General features: G+C 30.7%; 1 protein-coding gene across 2 annotated transcripts in view; it reads right to left on the reverse strand.

Annotated features, from left to right (window-relative positions):
- LOC143258492 (fibrillin-1-like) overlaps positions 1-27,908 on the reverse strand; it is a 213,894-nt gene that overhangs the window by 100,037 nt on the left and 85,949 nt on the right. For both annotated transcript variants that reach the window (XM_076517540.1, XM_076517542.1), the window contains 12 exons: positions 22,815-22,955; positions 17,732-17,782; positions 16,942-17,070; positions 15,353-15,499; positions 14,136-14,213; positions 11,962-12,087; positions 10,397-10,522; positions 9,094-9,219; positions 8,487-8,612; positions 7,723-7,845; positions 7,272-7,397; positions 5,864-5,989 (listed from right to left, as the gene is read on the reverse strand). In XM_076517540.1, coding sequence (XP_076373655.1) covers positions 5,864-5,989; positions 7,272-7,397; positions 7,723-7,845; positions 8,487-8,612; positions 9,094-9,219; positions 10,397-10,522; positions 11,962-12,087; positions 14,136-14,213; positions 15,353-15,499; positions 16,942-17,070; positions 17,732-17,782; positions 22,815-22,955 — 1,425 coding nt within the window. The remainder of the gene's footprint in view (positions 1-5,863; positions 5,990-7,271; positions 7,398-7,722; positions 7,846-8,486; positions 8,613-9,093; positions 9,220-10,396; positions 10,523-11,961; positions 12,088-14,135; positions 14,214-15,352; positions 15,500-16,941; positions 17,071-17,731; positions 17,783-22,814; positions 22,956-27,908) is intronic.

Raw genomic sequence — 27,908 nt, forward strand, 5'->3', positions numbered from 1 at the left:
AGATTTATACCACATTTTGCATTGCTGGCAAAACGTTTAACAGAGTTAGCTAACAAAAAAATGAAATTTCAGTGGAGACAGATAAAAGATGAGGCATTTGGGAAATTATGAGATGCTTTTTCTAAAATCACCAATTTTAAGTCATCCAGATTTCAGTAGAGTTTATCCTAAGCACAAATGCTTCAGGATTTGCTATATGTGCAGTATTATTACAGTTAGATGAAATGGAAAAGAACACCATACAGCCTATCAAAGTAGAGAGTTGAGAAAATTTGATATAAATTATTCTGTTACAGATTATGATTTTGAAGTAATACAGAGACAACATAGAAAACATTCTAATATTGATGCCTTAAGCAGAATTAAAGTAGAAAATGGAGGAACTGAGGAAAACAGACAACTAACAAAATAAAAAAAAGTAAAAGAAAATGAGGATGATTTAGAAATAATTTGGGATTTAGATTACGTAATTAATGAACAAAGACAGATGAGCTGGCAAATACCATATGAAACAGAGTACTACAGGGAAAAGATGCAGAGTACACATTAGATTAAGAAATTTTATGTAAAACGACTGATAACAAAAGAGCACTTCAGATAGCTATAACACATAGTTTAAAAACTGAGGTCATAGTACACTTAGATTTTGTACAAATGTGTGGTAGAAGCAAAATAAGTAAAAGATTCTTTTGGGCAAACATAAGAAATTACATTAAAAATTATCGTGTTTCATACATAGAATGTCAGAAAAGAAAAAAACGACACTGCACTTTAGGAATGCTCCACTACAGAGAATGCAGTTTAACCATGCCTTTTCACTTAGTAGCTATGAATATATTAGGTCCATTGCTGAGAACAAATATGTGTTAGTAGTCATATACTACCATATTAGATTTTCTGAAACAGTATGCTCTCCCACTCAGAAAGAAGAAATGATCACCAAAGCATTTGTGAATAACATAATAGCTAGACACAGTATACTCTGGTATTTACTGACAGATAGAGACAATAACTTCATATCTAATCTAATGAAAGTGTAAAGAAAATCAAAACTACAGCATATCACCCAGCTGCTAATGGTATAGTGGAAAGATGCAACAGAACTTTGCAAGATATGATCTTTCAAGCATTGTGTGAAGGATCATAAAACCTTGGATGAGCAGATTTTTCTACTACTATGCTATAATAAAATACTAAAAATGAATCTACTCATGAAAGTCTGTTATTTCTACAACACAATAATGATGTTATGCTACATGTTCAGGAGATATTTGCTCCTAAAAGAGTAACTTATGCAGCAGATTACAACTATAAAGCAGAGTTATTACACAAGATGCACTTAGCAACTCAGTTAGCTAATAAACATCTAACTAAAGCTGTTGAGTATAGAAAGAATCAAACAAATAACAAGGCACAGACTAGTAGCATAAGGTTAAGGGTTGGTTGGTTTAGTATATTATTGAGCAAAGTAACTAGGCTATCTGCACCAAACATCCAGTATAAAGTTAAAATTAAAGTAAAATTATTAAAATTCATAAAAGGAAATTAAGGTAAAACAAAACAAAGTTTAATTTTTTGAATTAAAAACATCAATAGTATTAAATCCAATTTTCACATCTAGCCTACAGCAGTATGAGAAAAACTACAGTAATACAAGTTGTAAGAGACTTTCTGTGGCATAACTGTAATTATCATAACTTGCAGAAAGACTAACAGGTAAGTTCAAAAACCACTGTTAGTCACCTGAAGTTGGCTTTTCCAGTCCTGGTTCTGAGTTATTTGACATTATGGCCATTTTCAGAAAGTAAAGTAATAAAAGTTTTAAAAGACTTATAGCAAAATTTTAATTATAACTTGACAGGATGACTAACAAGTAGTTCAACTAGTAGTGTCAGTCACCTGAAGTTGACCTTTCCAGTTCTGGTTTCGAGTTATTTGATGTTACAGCCATTTTCTAATTTCAAAGCGAACTAAACGTACTTTGATTCTTAAAAGGGAATCACATTAAAAAAAGGTCTAATGTATAAATTAGAAAATTTCAATAGCATTAAAAAGATTAATGGCTTTTAAAAAACTAAAACATTGCTGAGGTAGACAGTGTCACCATCACCAATAACACTGTCTAATGTCATGGATAAACCTCGAGACAAAACATGTTTAAAATAGTGCTGTTGTTGAGAGTCATAACAATAGCAAGACAGTAAAATGTGGCTTATTGTGACATTGGTGCATCAATCCCAGATAAAAGAAAACAATGAGCTAAAAAACTATGAACAATGTGTAGTCTAGTTAGAACAACTTCCTCTTTCTGATCCTTATGGAAGCGAAGCAAGATGGCCAAAGTCAAATAGAGGGTTTTATTTGGAAGAGCTTGTTTTCACATTGCTCAATCCAAGTCCACTGCCAACTGGGACAGACCTGAGCCTAGAATACAGGACTATAGTCCATGTAAGGAGCAGGCACAGCAGTGATAGTGCCAGAGCAGACAGAAATAGTTGCAGTTTCAGTGAACTCATTCCTGCAAATACCAGCATGACCTGGCCTGATTAAAGAAAAATGGGCCAGTCAGTTTTGAATATCAGCCAGAACAGTGTGAGAATTAACATGAAGCAACTCAAGGGCCAGTAGAGAATTAAGCGAGTCAGTATAAATAGTGCAATTTGAGTACTGCTTAGCTTCTATGTGATCCAGGGCAAGAGAAATGGCATACAGTTCAGTAGTGAACACAGAAGCTGTAGAGGGGATTTTGCACACAACCACTGAACCACAACAAACCATGGTAGAGCCCACAGAGTCACCTGACTTCTAACCCTCTGTGTAAACAGGAATGGAAGGATGGATCAAAAGATGTTCAGCAAATAACAGACAGTATATCCAATCAGGAGTGTTTGCTTTTCTCAGATGACTTAAAGATAGGTCACATTTAGGGACTGTAATAAGCCATGGTGAGATGGGCTGACCAGGAGATACAGCAATGTTATCCAAGGAGAGACCCAGTTCATCCAACTGCTCCTGGATACAAAGGCCAAAAGCAGCAATGACAGATCATCTATTCTGATAAAGTATGGCCCATCAAGGAAGGAAAACACAACCTCAGGTGTGATGCTTTGGTAAGGAATGAAGTTTCAAAGCATACAGTAAAGCCAGTTGCAAATGGCAGAGGTGCAAAAAAAGGTTCATGAGACTCTGTGTATAAGCTCTGAACTTGGAAAGTGAGGAAAACCCTGGTGCAAAGCTAAAGTCCCTGATGATGAACCGAGTTCAGCATCTTCAAGGTCGAGGTCCTGGCATTGATCCATAGTTTAGTTTCAATCGAATAAGAGCATGATATATCTTGAGCATAAAACATTGATATGCTTCCCAAGTGATGGAAGAGAAGGCACACAGGATGTTCAGCACTCTTGTACATTTGACTCAATTACTTGATGTGTGGTATAAAGGTCAGCTTGCAGTCAGAGCTGAGCCTCAAGAACTTTGTCTCAGGGATCAAAGGTTAAGGGAAGAAGTATTGTTAAAGACCCCCTACTATTAAGAAAGGAAGTATTACAATGCTGACAAAATTATGGAAAGTACCTTTTAAAGTTTTTAAACAAGAAAGTCCAGTTAATTTTGAAATACAAGAGATTTACAGAAAAAATAAGCAGTTAATGCATGTTAAAAGATTGAAGAAACTTAAAGTCAATAAATTTTACTAATATAAAAGTTTTGCTTACAAAACCAAGACAGACAACAAAAATGAAAACATACAAAAAAGAAACTAATACATCAAGCGAGATTGACTTATTTCTTGATAAGAAAGAAATAACAGACAGAAACCCCAGAGTTAGAAAATGATAGTATTGTATTAAATGACAAAGTTATAACAAAAGAAAGCATTCCAGTTAATGACAATAGTAGTGATGGTAGTTTTCCAGTAACTCAGGATGATGTATCAAGTACACCAGTGCTGATAGAGTGACCCATAAATAAAACCTGAGGTCATGCAGTGCTATAATCTCTCAACCAGAAGTGACTCCTACAACCGGGAAGAGAGGAGTAACGTTTGGTACACAAGTAGTTGTACATAAACCCAAGAATGATGTGAAAGTAGTTGATACTAATGCTGTTGACTTTAGTAAAGTTAGAGACTGTTTTAAAACCTTCAATAATGTGACTGACTATTTAAGAAATTGTATTTAAGCTAAGTAGTGTAAGTTGTATGTGTATATCATTACATATGTTATATACATTTTAATAGTAATTTAATTATGCATGTTAGTAGTACATATATCTGTAGTTTTACCAGAATCCTTTTCTGTTGCTGATGGTAGAAGTCACAGATAGACTGAATACAAGTACTGCTCCAATAGAGAACAAGATGGGTATGGTATTTGTTGAAGAAAGAAATTTCATATTATCTGGAGATAAAAGGATAATTGTTGAAGACATACCATTTCTACAGTATGTTTGGTTATTAGTCAATTTACAAGATGAACTAGTAGCATTTGAGAAACTGTTTGACATTAATATACTTGTACTAGCTTTGACATGAAAAGTTTAGAAAATATGTCACCATGGCACATGGCATATCAGGGAACAGCTATGTTAAAATATTAAAATTCATAAGAATCTTACACAAGGGACTGACTAAAAATTATATGATGCTAATCTAGGAATCTCAAAATGAGAGAGGTGATTTTAATGCTAAAATTACAAGACATTAAAGAGCGTATTGATATTGGACCAAAACTGACAAAACATGGTTTAGTAAATGTAGGTGGAAGCATAATACAATATATCATCTGATAGATAAACACCTTGATTTTCCATTGGTTATAGGTACTATATAATTAATTGTAAAAGAGAACTATTAATAATATATGAAAGACAGGATGCAACAGATAATGTGTGGCAGGAGGGGTGTGATTTTCCATTTATAGCTCTGTAACCCAGTAAAATTAAGAACTATAAAAATTATGGTTTCTCTGAGCAATAATGATTCTATATGGAGCAATTTAAGTTTAATTTTGTACATTTTGAAGGAGTGGTGGAGAAAATAGAGAATAAAATATGCCTAGTAAAAAATGTGTTGCAGTGTGATATTAGGAAAAGTTTTGGAGTTTTTAAAAATAAGTCCTTATACAATTAAGAATGTAAAATGTGTATACTATTAAAATATGGATTATTAGTTTAGTGTTTATACAATGCTAATTGGTATAACATAAATAAAAAGTATTTAATAAAATTTGTAATGAAAGACTCTAAAACTGTGTCACAAACAGTAAAGGATATGGAGGGTCAAGAGAGTTAAAGTATCATATTTTACCTTCATTCACCGACTCAATTATTTATTCTAAACATAAATTTCCTCAAGTTAGTGATTTGTGTACTCTACTTGTGATTGCATACTTGGATTTAACATAAATCTATTGTAATTGGATTTAAAATTAAAATCCAATAACTAGCTAATATAGACATCTGGTACAACAGGTGACTAAAATGAATGCACCCATGTATTTTAGGAATAAAATATATCTTTCAGACATTTTTTACAATTATAAATTACAATTCGTTATGCAGTGTCTGTTTTTCAAATTAAACCTAAGCTAACAATTTTGAACTTTCACTTTTCAAAATCCTATAAATATCAAAGTGCAATACCATACTTTACATCTGAAACTGATCTTGTACTGCAAATAAAGCAGAAAGAAAATTTATTCTTGGAAATAATTACTACTCAAGTATTCAATATCTCTGATTTAGTATCCTAAATTTTTTCTACATCCCTAGTATACCAGAAAGAGTAAAACTGTATGAAAAATAATAAAAGCAAGTAATGTAAATTTAAAACTTTAGCAACTTAATATTACTTTTAGGTGTTTACCTGTGCAACCCTCATCTTTATCTTTAACTGAAAAGCCAGGATCACAATGACAGACGAAAGATCCAACGGTGTTTTCACACACTCCATTCAAACAAACGTTACGGTTTAAAGCACATTCATCAACATCTGAAACGTTGAAAAACTTTTTGTTAACACATTTCAAACTACCTTAAACAATAAAAATACTGGTATAAATAATTTACTCGTCTTATATATAGCTGGAACCATTTTAATGATAGATAATGAACATTTTATTTAAACTTCAAAATCTTACCAAAATAAACAGGGTTAACTGTCAAAATTTAATCTTAATCAATTATTGTGGTTAAGTGCATTGTATTAAACCAATTTTAGTCTCTCTTCTTGCCATTTTATTTCATGTTTCCATGACTAGTCATGATCTATCTGATGGCCATGCATCTTGATAAGACCTCTACAGCTTAGTTTCCATTGTAAAAGGCTCCAAAGTAAGACTTTTATCTCAAAAGCACACATTGATATTCTCTGCATGCTTTCCTAGCACAACTTACAACAGTCTGATTATACATAAATCAAAGCACTTCATCCAGCAAGTTCAATGTTATGTCTTTGTATAAAATAGCATGAACCCCTATTCATTCTCCAGCCATTTCAGGTATGTGACAACTTAATGAATATGTCACTGAAGCACCTTGTGTATATGTGACCTGTGTCAGTTTACCAAATGGAGATCCTATTCATTATGCTCTGAGGTATGTAGACAGCTTTTATGACTTATCTTTATATTTGTGGATTTTCATCTGTTAAGACATCATGCATTTCTTACCATAGCTGGGGTAAGAGTTGTTGCAGATTTTCTGGATGGTCTTGATGCTCTAAGTTCATCTTTATTCCTTTGTTTTCCTATGCCATTATGCATAGAACACATCCCTGTCATGGAAATTCTAAACTTTTGAATTGAATATGCCTTTATGATTTGTCTGTATGAATATTTTTCATCAGAAAAAGCTCTTACATGCACGTCAACATAAGGTTGCATCGTACAGTTTAAAAGAAGCCAAGTAACATACAAATGTGCTTTTGATAGTTTTTGTTCCACCATAACTTTATACTGGTTGTGGTTGTTGTATGACTTTCCTGTATATGTATATTCAAAATTATTTTAATATACTCAATACTCAAAAGTCTGGGTAACTCAGTTTCAGACTTAATAATTTACTGGTTTATTCTATAAAATGTTAAAACCTTGGAATACAACAATCAACCATTAAGTTAACATTAAAAGTGCCAATTTTATCATAATATTCTTAATATATTATAAATCTGAAAGCAGAAAAAGAACATTAAAAACTGAAGTAAAGATCAATACAAACAAGATTTAATCCACTTTTAAAAACAAATGTAAAATTCATATAAAATATCTACTTACCAATACAGCTTTTTCCATCAGGTCCGTCCACAAGTCCCTCAGTGCATATACACAAATAAGAACCTGGTAAGTTAGTGCACTTTCCTCCACTACAGACATGTGGTGTTTCCCGACACTCATCTATATCTATAATCAAGAAAAACAACAATATTGCAATATTTCTCAGTTTAATGTACTTCGGTCTTACTAAGAGAAAAAATAATATTACTTTATATTAATTAATCAATACTTAATACAAAATAGTATTATCTAAAAGACTTATTTGACCCTAATAAACATTTTATGAGAGAAATATTAAAAAAAAATATTCTTTTTGTAATATTTATTTCATTAATGAAAAACACTAAGGAAATTTAAAACTTCTTATAGTCTAGTAAGAATAATAATGAAAAAAAAAAAGATTCAATTTAGAAGCACAGCAACAAGATACTGTTCACAGGCATATAGTTACCTCCACACGATTTTTGGTCTTCAAGGATTCTATAACCAGGATCACAGGCACATGAATAGCTCCCTTGAGTATTAACACATTTAGACTGGCAATTTCCATTACTGAAAGTACACTCATCAGTATCTGAAATGCCCAAAACAATGATATGTTGATAACAAAATGGTAAAATAAATAAAAATGTGTATCAACTTGTGTACTATTTAAGTGTCAGTTTTTTATTTATACTTCTATAAATTTAAATAACAAAGTCGTAGATTTTAATATAAACTTCTACTACCTACATTACATAAATTAACTACTTCTTGTTCATTCATGCATGAAAAGAAGTTAAAGTATACAACTAAAACCAGAAGTAACTTTCCAGTGAAAACATAATGTGTCTCCTTCTCCTAAATTACTATGAAGTTTCTAATCTGTGTAAATTATGAAGCTATTTTCAGGTTGGAATCCAATTAAACCTATCTTCATAACTTTTTAATTTGATAAAATTAACAACTAAAATGAAAATAAAGAAGTTTTCATTCTAGTTGGATCCAGCTTCCACCTAGAATTTAATGGCCATACTTTCTTTACAACTTCAAATCATTTGTGTAAAAGAATAAAACTAATAAAAAAATTTAAGTCTCACAAAAAAGTAAAAATCTAGTAATTAGTAGATGCTAATCACATAAACCACTAAGCTGAAGAAAACTGAAAAAATAAAAAAGCTAAAACTAACAAAATCTGCTTTTAATATTTCAAACTAAAACAAAGAAAATACACACCTTCACAACTGGTTAGTTGTAAAGTTTGTTCATATCCTTCATTACAAATACATTGGTAGGTTCCCATCATGTTTTCACAAACTCCATTTGAACAAATGCCACTACTCCTACTGCACTCATCAATATCTATGTCATTAGTTATGTGAAGATACAATGAAAATAATCATGTAAGTATATGAGATATTCTTTATCATCTGACTTTAATAGATTTAGATGGAAACAATTCTTATATTAAACACTTTTTTTTGACAATACACACACACACACACATACATATATATATATATATATATATGTACAATAAAAATTATTCACATACATAAAAGAAAACAATGCTAGAATGCATACAAGTTTAACATTAAAAACAGAATATGAAATGTAAGAGGAAAAAGATTTTACTATTTCAAAAATAAATCATGATAAATTTTATGGTAAATGTTTTGTATAAAAAAAGTGAAAGGTAAAGTAATATAAACAAATTTCATAAGTTACCATGTATAATCAGAAGAACCTCTAGCAATACAAAGACGAATATGTTAAAAATACTATAACACAAAATTATTTACATAAAAGGTTAAAGAAAAAATTAATGATATGTAAAGTTTACCTTTACAATACCTTCCATTTGGACCCAATTCATGGCCTGGTGGACAATCACAAGAGAAAGAACCTTGGGTGTTAATGCATCTTCCTCCTCGACAGAGTCCTCTGCTGCGACTACACTCATCAATATCTAAAATAAATGTAAAGCAATTTAGCTTTCATAAATTAAAGTTATTATTCTAATATATTACAAGTGACTATTTATTTTTGATGAACTTTTATATATTCTTTGATAGATTGTTAAGGCAGAGTATTCATGACAAGACTTTGTAGAATGGATGGCAACTGCCTGTTGTGAAGACACAAGTGTAGAGGATGACATTTCAAAAGTCTTCCACCTTTTTCACTGACCTGAAGATGAAAGGCAGAAGACTTTTTAGAAACGTCATCCTCTACACTTGTGTCTCCACAACAGGCAGTTGCTGTCCATTCTACAAAGTTTGAACTTTTATGTAAACTTAAACTTAAGGCAACTAAGCTTAGTTTAATTTTACCTAACTCATAATGCACTTTTATTATTTATAGGCCTATAAAATCCAAAGAAATATTGAGAATGATCAGATTTGGATTTGAAACCTCATGATCTGTAGTACTGGAAAAAGAAAGAAAAAAACAACTTCTGAAGTGTTAATCTGTCCATGCGACAGAGTAGATGTTAAGATTGACAATAATGTTTATCATTTTGGCTTTAAGTATTAAAACAATACACATACACTCAATGTACAACTCAATTAAAAAAAAACCTTCAACAATACAAACTGCTTAGCTGTAACAATATATGTTCATAATATGATATTATATTTAATGTGGTAACCAAATTAACAAAAACAGCTTTTTATATATCAAAGATTTTAGAAGACATACTAGGAATAATACTTTAATATTACATATATATAAAAACTTTAGAAATTTACTAATCCTAATAGTAATATTTTGAAATAGAACCTTAAAACATCTTTAAATAATGCTTATATAAACTTCAACCAGTTTTATTTTGATTTATTTCTGTTTGAAAATATTAATCTTTGCAATAAACATTGAACTTTCTATCACACTAAATTTCATCCTTGTCTCCAACAGTATAATTACATAACTTTGAAATAGCAAAAAATGGAATTATTGGTCAATAGAATTAAATATCTAAATACCTGTCCTCAACTAAGAAATTCAATAAATATTCTGCTTATTATCTTCAATGTTTTCATAAATTGTTAACAAGAGAAGGTTGATTGGTCATTTCTTGATAACAATATATAACTATTTTATATTCAATTAAAAATTTAATTTTGTAGGTGGTTCCAACCTACCCATACACATCTGCATCATCATGGCATTTTCATACCCTTCATGGCAGTCACAAGTAAATGAACCAGCTGTATTCCTACATGTTCCATTTCCACAAACATCAAAGGCAATAGAACATTCATCAATATCTAAAAATGAACAGGAATGAGGAATCTCATATTAAGTTGAATTCCTAATCTTTTAAGACAGCTACACAGGAATACGAGAAGTAAGAAAAATTTATGATGGTTTAACAAGTTTAGATAGAAACGTCTGAAAATGTTTTGTTGTTTCTGGTTTTTATCTTTTAAAAGTTTATTCAATATTTGTAAATATTCAGTTGTTAGAAATATGAACATAATAGACAGAATTTTATAACTGAAGATTTTACATGAGTCACTGTAATTACTTTCCTTACTTTTCACAACTTTATCATACAAGACCAAAGAAGCAGAAAATGATGATAAAATAGATTTAGTTTGTTATTGTCACTATGAATGCTGCAAACAAAATTTTAGTATGAATGACTTCTATCCAAATATTTATAAATGCTAATTTTTATATGCAAAACGCTCTTTATATGTTAATCAAAGCAAAGTAATAGCTTTGTTATCTAGTATCTTTACAATATATTCAAATATAAAAGCTTATTGTAGTAATCAGTATTCATTACTATTTGATCCAAAAGGTTTCAGAATATTCTCAGAGTTTCTCCAATGTTTGTGACTGTAGTTATGTGATGCTACTGCTTAGTGGCAATGCTGTAGTTTTGTTTAACAACTACAGTTCGCTGTCAGGAAAGAAACAGTCATCTGTACTGTAATTCACATTGTACTTATTTTATTTGTAAATACTATGTACATTTTAAGTTATATTTTCTAACTCCAGCATGAAATGAATGTTTTTATACAGTTTAAGGGATTTAATAATATTTATCATTGTTTAAAACTATTAAAAATGATGCAGAATAATGTACTTTAGAACATTAAAAAGGTTGAAAACATTTCTCTGAAAAATATCATAAGTGAAAAACTTTTTTAACAGGAATTTTCACCTACGTAGCACTGCCAAAGTCCAGTAGATGTAAGATAATAAAGCTTTTGTCGTGCAATTAAATCTGTCTATAGTGCATTAATGAAATCTTCAACATAAATGGCCTTTTGATTTACAGAAAATTTGGAAATTTATTTTATACAAAAGTAATCATATCTTTAAGTTTCTCTGAATGTGAAAAATAGAGTTCATTACATTAGGCAATAAAATATACTTATATCACAAATGGGAATTTACTATTAAAATGAAATGTCTCAAAAACACCACTGCTTTACCAAGAATAAATATGATTCATATCAGTAAAAAAAAAAAAAAGACAGAAGAAGAAGAAAAGAATGAAAAGCATCTTCAAAATATGTTGTATATCACCATATTTTCTTATATTTTTGTCATTAGTTTAGGCAAAATTTTAATGAGTTGTAGTTCATAATCTAAGAATTGATTTTCATGATTAACTTTCCCATACAGCTTACAGTACCACACCTGCAGAGTCCAGAGCAACTTTATGTTACAATGGCTTCATAATGAATCTCACCTGTACAGTTCACTCCATCAGAGTCCAAAGCAAATCCTGGATTACAATGGCAAGAAAAGCTGCCAATTGTGTTTTGACACCTTCCATTTTGACAAATATTTGGATATTCAACACATTCATTGATATCTATAAAGACAATACAAATCTTTTAGAATAACTGAAAAGGATATCAATGAAAAATATTTTTTGTGATTAAGGATAAAGTGAAAGTGGTAAACAATAACATAAATAAAAGTAATTTTTTCACATGCATAATTTCATTTTAAAAAATCATGAAAGTAAATTAAAATAGTATATATAAATAACAGCTACAAAAATTACAAATTAACCAAATTCAGTAACAAAAAACAAACAACTATCATGATGTTTATTCCAAAGAGATTAGTTAAAACATGATCAGTGTTAAGGTACCTGTACAGCTACAGATAAAATATGTATATTTTTAGAAAAAATAAAATTGAGCATGAAGAAAATATTTTGAAAGTGAAAAACTACAACAAAAAATGTATCTTAAGTACAATAAACTCTAGTAACCTAAATATATATAACTGTAAAAAAACAAACACCCTGGTGATTTCTGAAAGCAGCACAAATACATGTTTGTTCTAATAAATTTTATCAGTGGTAGTTACTGAAAGGTGTTTATGCAAGGTAAAGCTCATGAAATTAATACATGTAATTCAAATATGATTTGTGACCATTGCTAGTGAAGAAAAAATATCAGACAATCAAAATCTTTTGTAAAAAAGCAGAAAATAAAAATTGATTCATTACAAAAAATGAAAAGATAAAACTTTTAGTGTAAAATAGGTTTTAGAAAATTTTGTTGTGAATGTTTGACTAAACAGATGTAACAAAATAAAGTTTATTATTAGTACAAAGCAACTGTTCCTGCAAATTAAAAGTTGTATTGAATAAGTCATTTCTTAAAATATTATATTAAAACAAAGAGTACATGTTGTGTGGTCAAAATAATCTGCAGGACACACTGTGCATTATTAACAGGAGTGATAGTTCAGCAATTTTCAACTTTTTGTTGCTGGAACTGTGGTAATCCATCTTTCGCATTTTTTAGTAGATACATTATACTGGGTTATTACTTCACATACCAAACTTCGAGACAATACATGTATGAAATTCTCGTAATTAAATAATGTTTAGCATCATATGATATGGCTTCACTGAGCATATGCAGGTGATGATAAAAAACTGTTAATCTAATTTGTGTGGTGATACTATGAAGGAAAACATTAAAACTGTTTTAGAAAGAAAAAACTACCATTATATATTTTAAAGAATATGGTTAGTTCTGTAAAGTATGGGTCTTTTTCAAATAATAATGTTGCAATGCAAAAGATAATGATGGTTACTACTGAGTGTCACGTTTTTACTTTCTGGACAAAAAAAAGTCATGCTATCAAATCAAAAACATCTTAGTTATGAATAAAAATGTGACTAAAACAAATTTAGCATGTAACATAAAAAAATGAAATTTAAATTGTTGATCAAACTCGTAGCTACACTTACAGCATTTTACAGCAAACATTCATTCATTAGTTAGGCAAGTCACATATTTTGTTTTACTGTTTATCATACCCAAAGTTGAATAAAGCATGCAGCCTGACTAACTAATGAATGAATATTAGCTAAAAAATTCTTATCCATGCTATAAGGGTAGTTACCAGTTTAGTAACCAATTTAGATTTCATTCCTTTAAGTTGAGCTCTCAATACCTTTGACTGCACCTAATTTTCATGCCTTAAGTGTTTTTGATTAAACATGTATTACTAATGAAGTATATTTAGTACTTCTACTAAAATAACTAAGATTATAATTAAAACAATTGTGTTTTGAAAGAAACCATCTCATAGCCAGGCTTAATGTTTCACTTCCAATAAAATTTTAGCATATTAACCAAATACATTAAACATTCATTCACTGCTTTTTATACATCAATATTTGCTGTTCATTTTCTGTTTAATTTTGACAATGATATTACTTATAGACAACTTTAAATCTGTAATAAGAACATCAAACTAAAGCTGTAAGTTACCTCTATATGTTGATCAATATTTTCTAATATCTTAAAATAACTAACTTATTTTTTTAGTCTTGAAAAACTTGAGAAAAGTCAATTACTAATGAATCATATAGTTATTTAAAGAAAACCTTACCAATGATAAAACCAATTTCTTCTTTAACTTCATCAAAGGAATAGCCTTTTCCCTTTAAGCATAGATCTCTGAATGTTTCTAAGGATATAAGAACAAACAAAACTTTATTTTAAAAAATGCATAACAATTTTTAACCTATACTAGTTTTAAAATTAAGTTCTTTGTATATAGATCAATTAAAAATATAACATGTATTTCATCTAAAAATTATTTTATAACTAAAAACTTTCTACAACCTACTTATTAAAGTGAAATAATTTTAAACTAAAAAAGCAGTTACTGACATGTATTTCAACAATTCTCAATGAGCTTTATATGTCCATTTAATTTTACATTTTGTCTGTCTTTCGTTGAGAAATTTCTACAAAATATTCAATTAGTTTTTAAATTTTACAAATCACCTAGTATTAATAGTTTTTTTACAATGAAGGAGAATAAAATATTAATGAGTTCTTATTTTTTTTATAGAAACTATTGTTATAAACATGATTTACATGTTCAAGTATAGTAAATGTATTGCTATGTTTAAAAAATTAACCATTAAAATTTAAATTATGTTTTGCAAAAGCCCTTATTGTGGTTATTTAAAACCCCTTAAAAAGTAATAAAAATTATTAAAAGCAATTACATCAATAATTTCAATATCAACATTCTAAAAATTAACCAATCTTTTTTTTTCGTAGAAAAATCACAAGTAAAAAGTTTATTACATTGAAACTAAAGTTCACTATAAGGTTAGACTACTGTAATAAACGTTTAACATAGAGTTAAATTTAAACAATAGAAATATAAAACAAGGTATACTTTGTTGGGCTGAATTATGCACATAAATGATAATTAACACTCAAATATTTTCTTTTGATATTTTAATACAAATTTGATAATTTGCATCACTGCCTTCAAATAACTTTTAAAATTACATATTACACCACAAACACCATTAGAAAAGTTTAAAACAAATTACTTGGACCATAGAACTCTCAATACTGTGATACTGTGATATTTTGAAAATAAATACAATAAAAATTATAGTTTCTTTTCATTTCCTAATAAAACAAAATATGAAACACATGTTGATATAAAGATACAGATTTCTTCACATTTAAACAATTATGTAGCATTCATAGTGTTCTTATAATTTATGAGTCACACAAAAATTCCTATTTATTCTAAGTTGACACTTTTCAATGTTACACAGCATCTAGTATAACACTTACCTGTTCCATGTCTAGGGCATGGTTCACAACTATGGCCCCAAGCTTGACCCAAAGAACAACAGCACATCATCTTTTTATATAGTCCTTCAAAATGCTTTAGACACCGTCCTTTTGAATATGAAGCAAAACAAGTTTCTTCCCTTAAATCTAATGGAAGGTGAAAGTAGTGTAATATTTACTTAGCATATTTTAATTTAAAGCAGGTAACATTAGATTAAGAAGAAGCAGAATTCTCATATATTTCTTAATTACTGATGAAAGCCTCAATATGAAATAGTTAGCATTTTAACAAGTTTAATTTCCTCTTTTTAACCATTGGTCTTATTAACATGAAGCTTTACCACAGCATCATCATATACTGTTTGAGTTAACAATCAAAATGTTCATACACATTTTAAGTGAATGTTAAGAACACTTTGAAGGGAACACAAAACATTTATACTATGTGTCTGGTTTTTGATATTTGAATAGGGGCTGGATTATTTTAAGAGTAGGTGTCTGTGATTTCTTGGCAATAAATTTGAACAATAAATTGATGGCACACAATCCATTTGTTTTCAAATAATATATTCAAAACAAGTCAAATGCACATACACAATTTTTTTACACTATAGAATATCATACTTATGTCAGTTAAAAAGTTCACACAGGCTGATTCAATTATTTTAGAATCCAACTGACAAGAATTATTTTCTTTAATCTGTTTCTTACTGCACAAGCTATGATAGAGTCAATTATGGTACTCCATGGATTACCACAGCTGCATCCTGAACTTTAAATGTATCTTTTTATTTCATCACAGGTCACAAAAATTGGTTCAGTTACTTTAGAACACCCTTTGAGAAGACAAATTATTCTCCCTCTCTCTGTTGAACTGTGAAACTCACTTTAAAATTTCATCAATTATGGCTAAACTGACATCTTTCCAAATTTCCTTAACTTTTGTTGGTTAACACGGTTGTATCCAGAGCTTTAAATAATTGTCTTCTTGTTTTTTTTTTAAGAGTTCACACAAGCTGGTTCATTTACTTTAAAACTCCATTGACAAGACATTATTTTTGTTATATCTTTTGTTACAATACAGCTGTGAAACACTATAGAAATTACCCGTTAAGATATTTCATTTGCATGCTGGCTAACTTCACATTTTCTTCTAATTAACTAACTTTCTTCTGATTGAATATTTTCTTGACTTGCACTCTCTTGGTTACTTACATTTATATATTTCTGAGGCCTAGAACTTTCTGTAAACTAGGAAGTACAATGATGTAACAATACCCATATAGTGTGAAAAATAAGATTTCAAGAAATATGACATCATCAATACTACACAATTTAACTACACACAAAATGCACAACTCTTATCAAGTCACATTACGAAATTTGTCATGACTATTGTCTTTAAAATAATTACCTGTAACACTCTTGTTACTAAAACTAAATAATCATTAAATATTATGTCACCAAAATAACTAAATAATAACTCTTACACTAATCAGTCCTGTATGTACAAAACAATGGCAAATCATGAACTTCATTTATGTATATTAGGAACTAATAAACCTTCTATTTCATGTTAAACATCTCACCTATGCATTTTGTTCCACTTGAGTCAAGTGTTAGGCCTGGGGGACAGTTACATTTGTAGGAACCTGCAGAATTGACACACAGTCCACCACCCGAACAGATGTTTGGGAAGAGTTCACACTCATTGATGTCTATGTATGGCAATAGAAATATAAGCCAATGATGAAGAAGTACAGGCATTTGTAATTTGATAATTTAGTGAATATTACTTTTCAATTAAATAAAATTAATGCATTTGTGCAAAAACAGAAGAATTATTGAATGTAAAATAAATCTTCATTTAGAGTATATTATATTTATCTTATTAAATAATGATAGATCACAATTCACCAGAATGCCCACTTTTATTTTTTTTGTATCTATACTACTCCACTCTCTCTTGTAGGACCACTTAGCTTTACAACAGTCATCAATTATTATTCTCATCACTGACTAAAGTTCAAAAATACAATGCATGCCATATTAAAATATTTAACATGTTGCCGTTATATACTATAAATTAAAGCAATTATTTCCATGACATAATGCACTATATATAACAAAACAACAACAACAACACAGAATCAATTATTATGAAAATAAATTAATCTAACATTAAATACTTAGATCCAGATTAAATCAAACAAAAGTATTTTTAACTTGTATGTAGTGAAAAGATTTAAAAGCATAAGAATACAAAATACAAATGTTTGACATCATTTTTCCTTTTCTTTCATTAATAATATAAATTAAACCATTAAATTTCAGTACTTTTCTGACATTTTAAATATAAACAAATCTGTGTTATGTTACCTATGCATGTTGTTCCATCCAGCATGGCAAATCCTTTATTGCATCTCAAATCTATTCAAATGCAAAAGAATAAATAATTGTATATGTTTTTAAATTGTTCTGTTCTTGCTATTAAAACATTATTCTAAACTAACAAACAAATCTCTGAAAAGTTGTTGAAATGTAAAAGTCTTTAAAAATAATTAAGTAAAGAATCAGAATCATCCATCTTTTCCATTTTACACTATTACACAAGTGTGTGTTAGGTTTCCAGTTTCATAATAGTAAAATAAGTATTGTTATTTCAAGTTTCAATATAATAACTAAAAAACAACCAAAGTTCTCTTTGTACTAGCTGTAACAAAATACAACTACTGTTATGAAATAATGTCAGTGGCACCTCTGAGCATATTTTATGCAACAGAAGTGTTAGGTGACTTGTGATATGTTTTGGTAGTTGACGACAATGTTGACAGTGTATGAATATTAGACTGTGATGAGTTGCCAAACACTTAAAAGTGTTCACATAATTGACAGAGAAAAACCATTTAAGAAGACAAAAAGTAAAATAATCTTTCAGTGTAAGAAAATTCTAATATCAACCAAGAAAAGCTCTTTACAGAGTGCTGTTTAATATAAAAACTGAATAGTAGCATCATAGAATGAATTTCAGTTATAAAATTATGAAATTATCATGTTATTATGTTATAGCTATTGATATCTACCTCGTGTATCTATTACATAATTTAGTTTATTAATTTCTAAAAACACACTGTGTTGTTCTTTTAAGCATTTATAATTATAGTTATATGTTTATATTGTTCATTACACTTGATAATGGTTCCTGAATTACGTCAAAAGTTAATTCCAATAAAAAATACTTAATATATGCATGTGGAGTAAAACTGTTCTATAATAATTTTTATTCTAATTTAATAATACCCACACTACTACAGGATAACTTTTCAAGATTACTCTTAAAAGTATTCAACACCTGCTCCAATCCTAACTTCATCTTTATATGTTATAATATCACACTATGGATGCCATATAATATAGGGAAATAGTCTTACAAACACTACTGTTACTACACATGAGAAGGTCAGGATGTTTTCTGGCAGATGACAACATGCAGCCTTATGGTGTTCAAATATTTAGCAAGTTCTTGGGAAAAGATAGCAGAGAAAATGGACTAGCCAGCATATTCTCCACCCTTAAATCTTACTGGATACATATGAGTGACTCTAAAAACACATAGTGACATGTAATTTACTTCCAGACACAGAGATGCCAACTATTTCAAATGACTGAGCGAATGATTGTAGACAGAGCCCTTTATCATTTGCAGCTAGTAGGCCTGGCCAATGTCTCTAAGCTGTTTATTATTGTATTATTATTATAACTATTATTATTTATTACTGCTATTGATTGCTCATTTATGACTGTGTTTTGTGTATTTAATAAATAAATTTAAAAAAATTATTTTGAAATTATGTCTTTTATTTAGTTCAGAGTGACAAACATACTGGTAAAACAACATTGAACATGCACAAACAGTAAGCAGAAAAAGCCTTTGTGTAAGGACTAGTTTATATCATGTTTATGACACTTATTGTAATAGTTTTGCAGCTGTTGCAGACTTTGCTTTCATGAGAATGTCTCTGGATGGTTGGGAGTTATAACAACATTGTCCATTTGACTGCATACACAACTTGTGTGTTATAATACTGCTAAAAACTGAGGTGCTCAATTTTGGTCTGAACTTGCTTTTGTTTTTAGTCACTAAACTAAATATCCTTTCACTGTCAGCATTAGAATGGAAGATTGTAAGAATTCCAAGCATAACCCCTACAGAGAATGTCATACTTCTGATTGCTATTTCCATCCTTAACTGTAGACAGCTGAACACAAAACTTGTCAACATTCAACTGAAAGACAGTTTCTGAGAAAGTATCAATTTGATAGTTCAAATATTGCCCTTCCAACTTGTCAATAGTATTGTGCTCATGTATATTGACAAGGACAGGATACCTGTCTGTGAAGAAGCGTAGAGAAGAGAATTCTTTGCTGACTTTCAGTTTTGGATAAGCAACCTCTGCATGAATCAGAAGTTCATCATTTAGAGGGAAATGTTTCATCATGCAATTTATAGCTGCAATATTGTATTTCTTGACACTGGTGTAGAAGCTGATCAGGTCCAGGTCCTTTTCATATTTAACAATGTATTTCTTGGCAGCATTTCCAATAGAAACTGCCTCATCATATTTGTGTAAGGATTCATTGTTGTAGTCAAGTTCAGTGATGTTGCCTTCAAGATATTCTGGCTTGATGTATCTGACAAGTATATTTTTAACTTGTGTAATCAGAGTTCTATGCATAATGTGTATGCAAGGTTCTTCTCTTTGCAATATCAAATTGGCTTGCTCAAATAGAGGAATTGCAGACTGAAGAAAAAGACAAAATAACAAGTTCATTTTGTTGTCCAAGAAAACTGTTAACTTATCTAACTTGCTCTGCGCATAACTTTTCTTGGTTGCTTCCTTGCTAGCTTTCATTTTCTTCTTTTTTTTCATTGATTGTCTCTTCTTTAGTTCAAGGTCAGACTGCCTAAAGATATATAGAGTTATATCAAATGTTTCTTTGTCTGCTTTTGGAGACTGTTGTTTTGTGTCCCTGTGTGGCTGAGAGGATGTCTCGACTGTGTCCCTGTGTGGCTGAGAGGATATCATGACTATTAAAGTCTTGCTGCCTGATTGAGCTGCACGTTAAGATCCTTTTGAATCTAGTTTTTCCTTTTCACAGTGAAAATACTTCTTCAATGGCTTCCACATGTCCAATATTTTGTTGAGGCACACCCCAAGTGATAGCTATCTTGTGTTAACAAGTTGTAGAATTTTTCTTTTTTATTTGTCATTCAATCCTTGAAACTCTTTGAAATGTTTTTTTCTGTTAGCATGTTTGTCCAGAAAATAGTAGATATCTATCAAAAAAACAGAAACTGGGCAGGGCAGTTCTCTGGAAGCTTTCTGGGCAGCAATATTCATGAGGTGACAGGCACGGCCCATGAAGTAAATGCTAGGCTGTCGTCTTGAGATGTGCACCATCACACCTTTACCTATACCAGACATAACTGAGGCATTGTCTGAAGAAACACTAAGACAGTTTTCCTATGGAATTTTCCTCTTTGTTAATTCATGGTCTAAAAGCATGAAAATATTCTCTCCTGTTGAAGCTTCTTTCCATTCTACCATTGTTTAAAGAGAACAAACAATTTTTCCAAGCAGAGGGTCATGATGTCATACAACCACTGGATTCAGTTTTGAGTCATCCATGTCTGTGGATCCATCTGTGGCTAAACTGTAAACACTGTTAGTAAGTATGCTTGAAATAATCTTGTCATCTTCACAACCCAACATTTGTACAATGGCTGTAGTTTTGGTTCTAGCACAGCCATATTTTTTTGCTATATCAGAGTCTGGGAACATTTTTCTGAATAGAAGTCCTGCATGATCAGCTACAGCTAGGGGTAAATTATGAGCAATGATGTATTGCGTGAACATCACTTCTGCATTTATGGTTTCATATTATGATTTCTTACTCATAAATGTCGTTAGCTGCATCCTTTTTGTCTTCGCCTCAGCCTTTTGTTGGTGAGATGCCGATTTTGTATGTCTGGAACAATCGTTTATCCCACCATGCACCACAGAAAGATTGATGTGAGAAACTGTACAAAATGCATGACTATCACTGACTTTTGATGCAATTACTGGATATTTTGCACTATACTTTTTCCTAAATTTTTGATTCACAGTTTTAGTCCTTTTAGATTTGCCAGAAACAAGACAATCTGGTAAATGAGGCCTCTTTTTTCCCATCTTGTGAATGATTGCATTGGTGTTTCTATGCAACTTAGAAAACGAGAAATACCCATCTACGCAAGTGCTGATTGACTGACAAGCACTGATGACGTAACTATGGATTCCCCCATGTACCCAGTATGGAGAAGCACTGAACTTAAACTATTGGTAGACGTCAAAGATCCAAATAATTTTTATTATTTCAAGCACAAACATGATTATCGCAAGTAGCCATTTGGACTATGTCTTTTATTTATTATCAAAATTTATTTGTATCTCACTAGAAATTTTCTTTTCACCACTTTCAAGCCATGGGGGAACAATTTATCACTTTATTGTATAGGCCTATATAATATATAATAATTTGGGAGTTGCAACAAGTTGTAATATTTGTCTGTATGAGCATATAGTCATAATGTATACACCAAAATCGTAACGATTATGCTCAAATCATGACGGTTTAATCTCTGCAGACAGTGTTTATGAAATGCAACCAACTTTCATAAATAATAAGCCATATTACCTGTAACTCATTAATTCAAACATATTTAACTTGCTATGATGATGTTTGACTTTTACTAATCTTTGGACTGGTCATAAACCTTGTTAAAGAGCATTTTCTGATCATTTTATGGGGGTGAAAAGTCTGTTTTACAATATTAGATTTTTGCCTATCAAAGCAAATGCTTAGTCACCTGGCACTTGTTTCATACAAAAATAAACTCTGACATGCCAGAGACATTATTTAATAACAGAAGCAGTTCCTTGCTCTAGCAAGAATATAAATCCCTTATTTAATATCAGCAATGCATACAGAATATACATGTTAAAGTTGAAATGTTGAGGGTAAAACGTTTTGCTGAAAATACTTATAACATACACAAAACTATGAATAATTTAAAGCAAAATGTCTTACATTTCAGCAAACATTTTCTAAACAGAAGGAAATTTATCTTGTCAAATTTCAGAAAGTTATAAATTCAATTTTTCTTTTCTGTTCAAAAGAAACAGTCAGTTTACGGCTAGAAAAAATTTTCACTTAGCACTAAGGTTAAAAACAAGACTTTTGAATTACATTCTGATAAAAAAACATGATAACATTTCTGAGTTACTCATTCTAATACAACTGTTGATTCTGTACTTAGTATCTGAGGAAAACTGTTTGAAGTATAAATCCAAGTTTTAGCACTCATATTTTTGTTATTTGAAGCTTATTCTAGATGTTATTAAAAACTAGTGAAAATTACCTTCATCAGAACATTTTTTACATGGACTACCCCAAGCTTTTCCAACTGTAGCACAACATTCAGACTTCAGCATAGGTTCCTTTAAATCATTCTCACAGTGCCCATTTCGGAGCTTTAACCAGCAGGAGCTTCTTCTATTATCTGTAAAATTATAAGTAAGTGATTTTTTTAAAAATAAAGAAAAAATGTTATGATTACAGTTCTAAATTTTATGTACAAAGCATAGTTCTAACCACTATAAAATTGTTTATAATATTGCTATGATAATAAACTCATAGTAATAGAAACATTCAAGTGATAAAGTCTAAAAATAAGTATAAAGAGCTAAAATGTGATGTAAATCAAATGATTTTCAAATTTGGAAAATTATAGAAAATCAAGTGATTGGTAGAATGGGAAATAGGATATCAAAACTATAAGAAAAAATAGTGGCTCAAAATGTAAAACTTAATAATAAGGATGGTTTAAATACATGAAGTGTAAACAAAATGTTAGGATAATAAGAAGTTCTGATGATTATAGGATGGCTTGGTTATTAAATTATACTTTTTCTTCTGTTTTTACTACTGAAGATTTAAGAAATATTCCTCATTTTTCTTTCTAGAATGACTGCAAGTTGTAACAAGGAATCAAAACAGTTTGTTTTACATAGCTTAAAGCTTGTAACTAAATAGAAACAAGGCTGAACAAGATGATCATATTATTTTTGAGCTTTTCAAGAAACATTTGAGGAAGTTTAGAGAATGAAGCTCATCACCCAGATTATATTTGCTAAAGGTTTTGAAGAGGGTTAAAAACTGAATGTGTGAACCACTTGTTATTATGTTTTTTAAGCCCTGAATAGTGGGCAGGTTCCAGAAAATTGAGAACTGGCTAATGTTACTCCTCATTCCAATGAAGATCATAAAAATTGTCCCAGTAATTATAGATCTTAGGAAAGTGACAGTAAAAGTGTTCTAAAGTAGGATAAAAGATGTTTTGTTAAGTGATTTAACAAACTTTAATTTTTCAAGCATATTTTGCTACTATGTTAAAAGTAAAATAAAACAAATTTCATATCAAAGTGTGAGATAAGATCTTTATTAAAAATGTCAACTGACTGGTTTCAGTAATACAGTTATCATCATAAGGGCTAGTGAGTTAATTTTTTATTAAATATTTTTATTTCAGTATGCCAAAAACATCATTTTTGTTTTTTACTCTTAATAAGAACTAACAAAGTTTAACATGTTGTTGGTTACTCAGTTATGCTTGTACATTTATTACATATATTTTAATAAAAAGATAAAGTGGTTAATGTTTTATTGTTATTAATTCAGCATCATTAAGACGTTTTAACTTGGTGGTGTTACATTCATAAAATTAAAGTACAGATCAGATTACTTTTGCTCTGTATTTAAATATTATTTCCTGTGTTGGATATACAATGTTGTTTAGCATAAAAGGTATTATTTAGTATGTTTGGTGATTTAGCATTTATTGAATATTTAGTTTTCATAACAAGTGTTAGAAGTTAATTATTTTGAAAGTAATAGTTAGGATAAATTTTGTGATGTAGCTAGGCAAGTGATGTATGTGTTTGTAGTGCAATTGTTGTAGTATTGTTGATGTCACCTTTCTCAAAAACTCTGAATTTTTTTCTCCTCATAAGAATAAGTGAATATTGTTACAACATAGCATCTCCTAGTTTGCAGGAAAATATATAAATATAGGCAACCAAGTGAATCCAAATAAAGTGAAGTTCAGTTACAAAAAAAAAAGTTGAAAACAGAAAGTTAGCCAGCATGTAAGTAATTAACCTTAACAGGTGATAAGGTGATATTGTAAAGTTAGTTTCAAAGTTTAACAGAGATAAGAAGAACAATTTATTTTGTCAATGGATGCTCCAAAGTAACTGAACCTACCTGTTTGGACTTTAACACACATACACACACAAAAAGAAAAGAAAAAGAGAGACACAGGTGGAAAACAAAAACCTGAGGAAGCTGAAACCATGATTGATAATGATTTAAATAATTGGAAATGAACATGTTAGTGATGGTCTACATGTCCATTTGTAGGATATCCTTCAAAGGTTTGTGAAGACAAGAAATGAGGAAAAAGGTGAGGTGTCAATTGTGAGGAGAGGTAACACAGTATGGTGGTAAAGGAACAAAGAGTAAGAACACTGGAACAAAAGAGGAACCCAATTGGTAAGGGTGAAAGGGGAGAGATATCTGGACAAAGAGGGTTGATGCAAGATAAAGAGACAGGAACTATGGAAGGAAACCAGGAAGGCAATATAAAAACAAAGGGCATGAAGGATGGGGATAGAGATAACAAATAGAGGGAGAAGAAACAGCAAAAAAGGAGTAAGTAACCTCATTAACCACCAAGGTTTTGGGGAGGAAAAACAATCCAGATAAAGAAGAAGAAAGGCACAGTGGTCAAATGTGTGTATAATACCATCAAAGTCCAAAGACCAAAATGAGAAGGAAATAAGCCTCATGGTATGGGTGAAACAAAGAATATGGGGTAATAGGTTCTAAAGGAAGTAAAGAAAGGGATGGAGGACCAAAGTAATAAAACAATCCAGAAGAGCAGGTTGTTAAAGGCATTGATGAGTCTGGAAGGAACTGATTAATATGGGAAGATCAGGTGAGAGAAGACCAATGCCATAATGGGAAAGATGAAAGACATTGAATAAGGCTGCTCAATAATTTGAAAGAAAGGACACCAAAGACCCTTGGTTGAAAGGTCTTGTGCAAAACTTGGAGACACCAGCAATACAAGGGTAAGCAGCAGAAAATTTTAGAGACTAGGCACATGTGTGAAAGACCTTCAACTTTCACTGATACACTTCCATGGAGGAAGAACAGATGAATTGATACAAATGAAAAACTACATAATGGACAAAAGCAAGGCATGAATACAGAGGACACGAAGTGCAGGATCTATAACCGGTGATTGATATTGACAAAGGAGGTCGGTAAATAAGGGAAGTGGTATAAGAGTTCGAGGAAACCATAGATGAGCTAGCCAGTAGGAAGTGATCAGAAGACTCATGAATGAAGGCTGCAAGTCAAGACCCCATTGGGTCTGAGCCTGTCAGGGAGTCACCAGAACTGTGGGCAGTATATCATGTGTCACTGAGAAAACTGATGAGCTGTAACACCATAATAAGGAGGGATAGGTTAGGATTGGGGAGGGGAACTGAAATCACCACCACACTCAGCTCCAACTGAAATAAACAGGCTATGAAATGAGAAATGAGAGATTATTGCAGAACAGATGCCACCCAAGACTCCAAGGAATCTGGGACTGTATCAAAGACAAAATATCCTAAAAACCGAACCATACACAAATCCCAAAGTTAAGGAACAGGGAAATGGGATTGGGATAAAACAGTATCATGACATAAAAGGTCTCAACAAACTAAAGACAATTATGGAAATGACTACAAAAGATTCTCGAGGGTAAAACAGAATTTGGAAAAAGGGCAAGCATGAAACTAGTGGGAGATTTTAGGCCCACCCACAAAACTGGTGAAATCAAAACCACCAGTTGTTAGTCAGGATATGGACAGCCAGCCATATAAAACATGAGGGCAGACTGATCCATGGATGATGAGGCACATGAACACCATCGTCCAAGTAAGAGGTGAATTATTTTGAATGAACTTGAACATCAGCAATAGATGAAATCCAAATAGGATTGAGAAGTATTTTCCTGTAAGGACATAGGTCATAACAGATAGAAGCAATGGATATAACACATACCTGAGAAATAATGTCTGAAAAAAAACAAGGAAAGCTAACCAAAATCCTCAGGGAGGGTATGGAAAAGTATGGTGCATTCAGGAAGTGGAAACAGACAAGCAAGGTCCTAGTCAGCTTGCCAAGGTTACACAGGTTTAGGAACAGGTAGGGAAATGTCTGGAGACAGAAATAAACCCATAGGACATTCAATCTCCCCATGAATGAATGTAGGCAAATATTCCCTTGGGTTGCCAGCACCTGAAGCATGTGTTAAAGTACATATCAAACAAGAAACACCAGAAGTGATGACATAAATTTTGAAATTCATATTGTAGTAGTTGAGAAAAGCACTTAAAATAAATAATAAATATAATCAAGATAAAGAAAAGAAAGATGTACAAGTGTAAGCACTGCAAAATTGAAGTGACAGTTCAGTAAAGGCACATAGAGGGAGTCATATGAGTGTGCTATGCTCCTGTTGGTGGATAGATGATACAGGACGATTTCATAAAAAACACAATGAAATTGCCTGATTGCAGTAGGGGTGTGTGAAAGGCTTGTAGCATACATAATAAAACAGTTTGCATATAGAAGGCAGCAATAAATGAGAATAGCTAATCTTGCAAGAATAGGGAAGTACTACCATCTTGGAACTGTGATTTCCTATAGGATTTTGTAAAAATGTTTGTTTTGAATGTATATTATTTTAAAACAAGTGAATTGTGTGCTATCAATTTACTGTTCAAATTTATCACTATCAAGTCAGAGAGACCTATTGTAGAAGAATCCCAGCCCATATAAACATATTAAAAAAACCCTGACACCCTCCATATCCAATTTCAGCAGTTCATACTCACTTTTTCGAACTTATTTTAATATGTTTGTTATAATCCATATGTTACTTTAATACACTGTTAAAACATTACTTTAATTAACTTTTGAAATTTTGTAATGACATTCTACAACACATTTCATCCTTTCAGACTAGAGGAGCAACACTGATATGATTTCTCTTGATTTTTTCTCACCATTTTGAATATATACTGTAAAATCACATCAAAAACTGTCAAAGATTTATCAGTAACTGAGAACTTCACCTTTGAAAATGCCACTACAATTACTGTTGCTAGGCTAGGAAGTATATTTTTAGTCAACATCAATTTACATTTAATAAATATAAAGTTAATTCTAATAAATGATAAGTTATTTTTTATTTATGTTGTTTGAATATGATAATCTTAACAATAATACTCAACAAATAAGAATTTGAAACATTTAAATATTTTGTTATTACCTGTTGTACTTGCTAGACCTAAATAAACTTTATGAATGTCTTTTCACAGAATAAAACTTCCAT

Source organism: Tachypleus tridentatus, chromosome 8, assembly GCF_004210375.1.
Source record: "Tachypleus tridentatus isolate NWPU-2018 chromosome 8, ASM421037v1, whole genome shotgun sequence".
NCBI classification, from domain to species: Eukaryota; Metazoa; Arthropoda; class Merostomata; order Xiphosura; family Limulidae; genus Tachypleus; species Tachypleus tridentatus.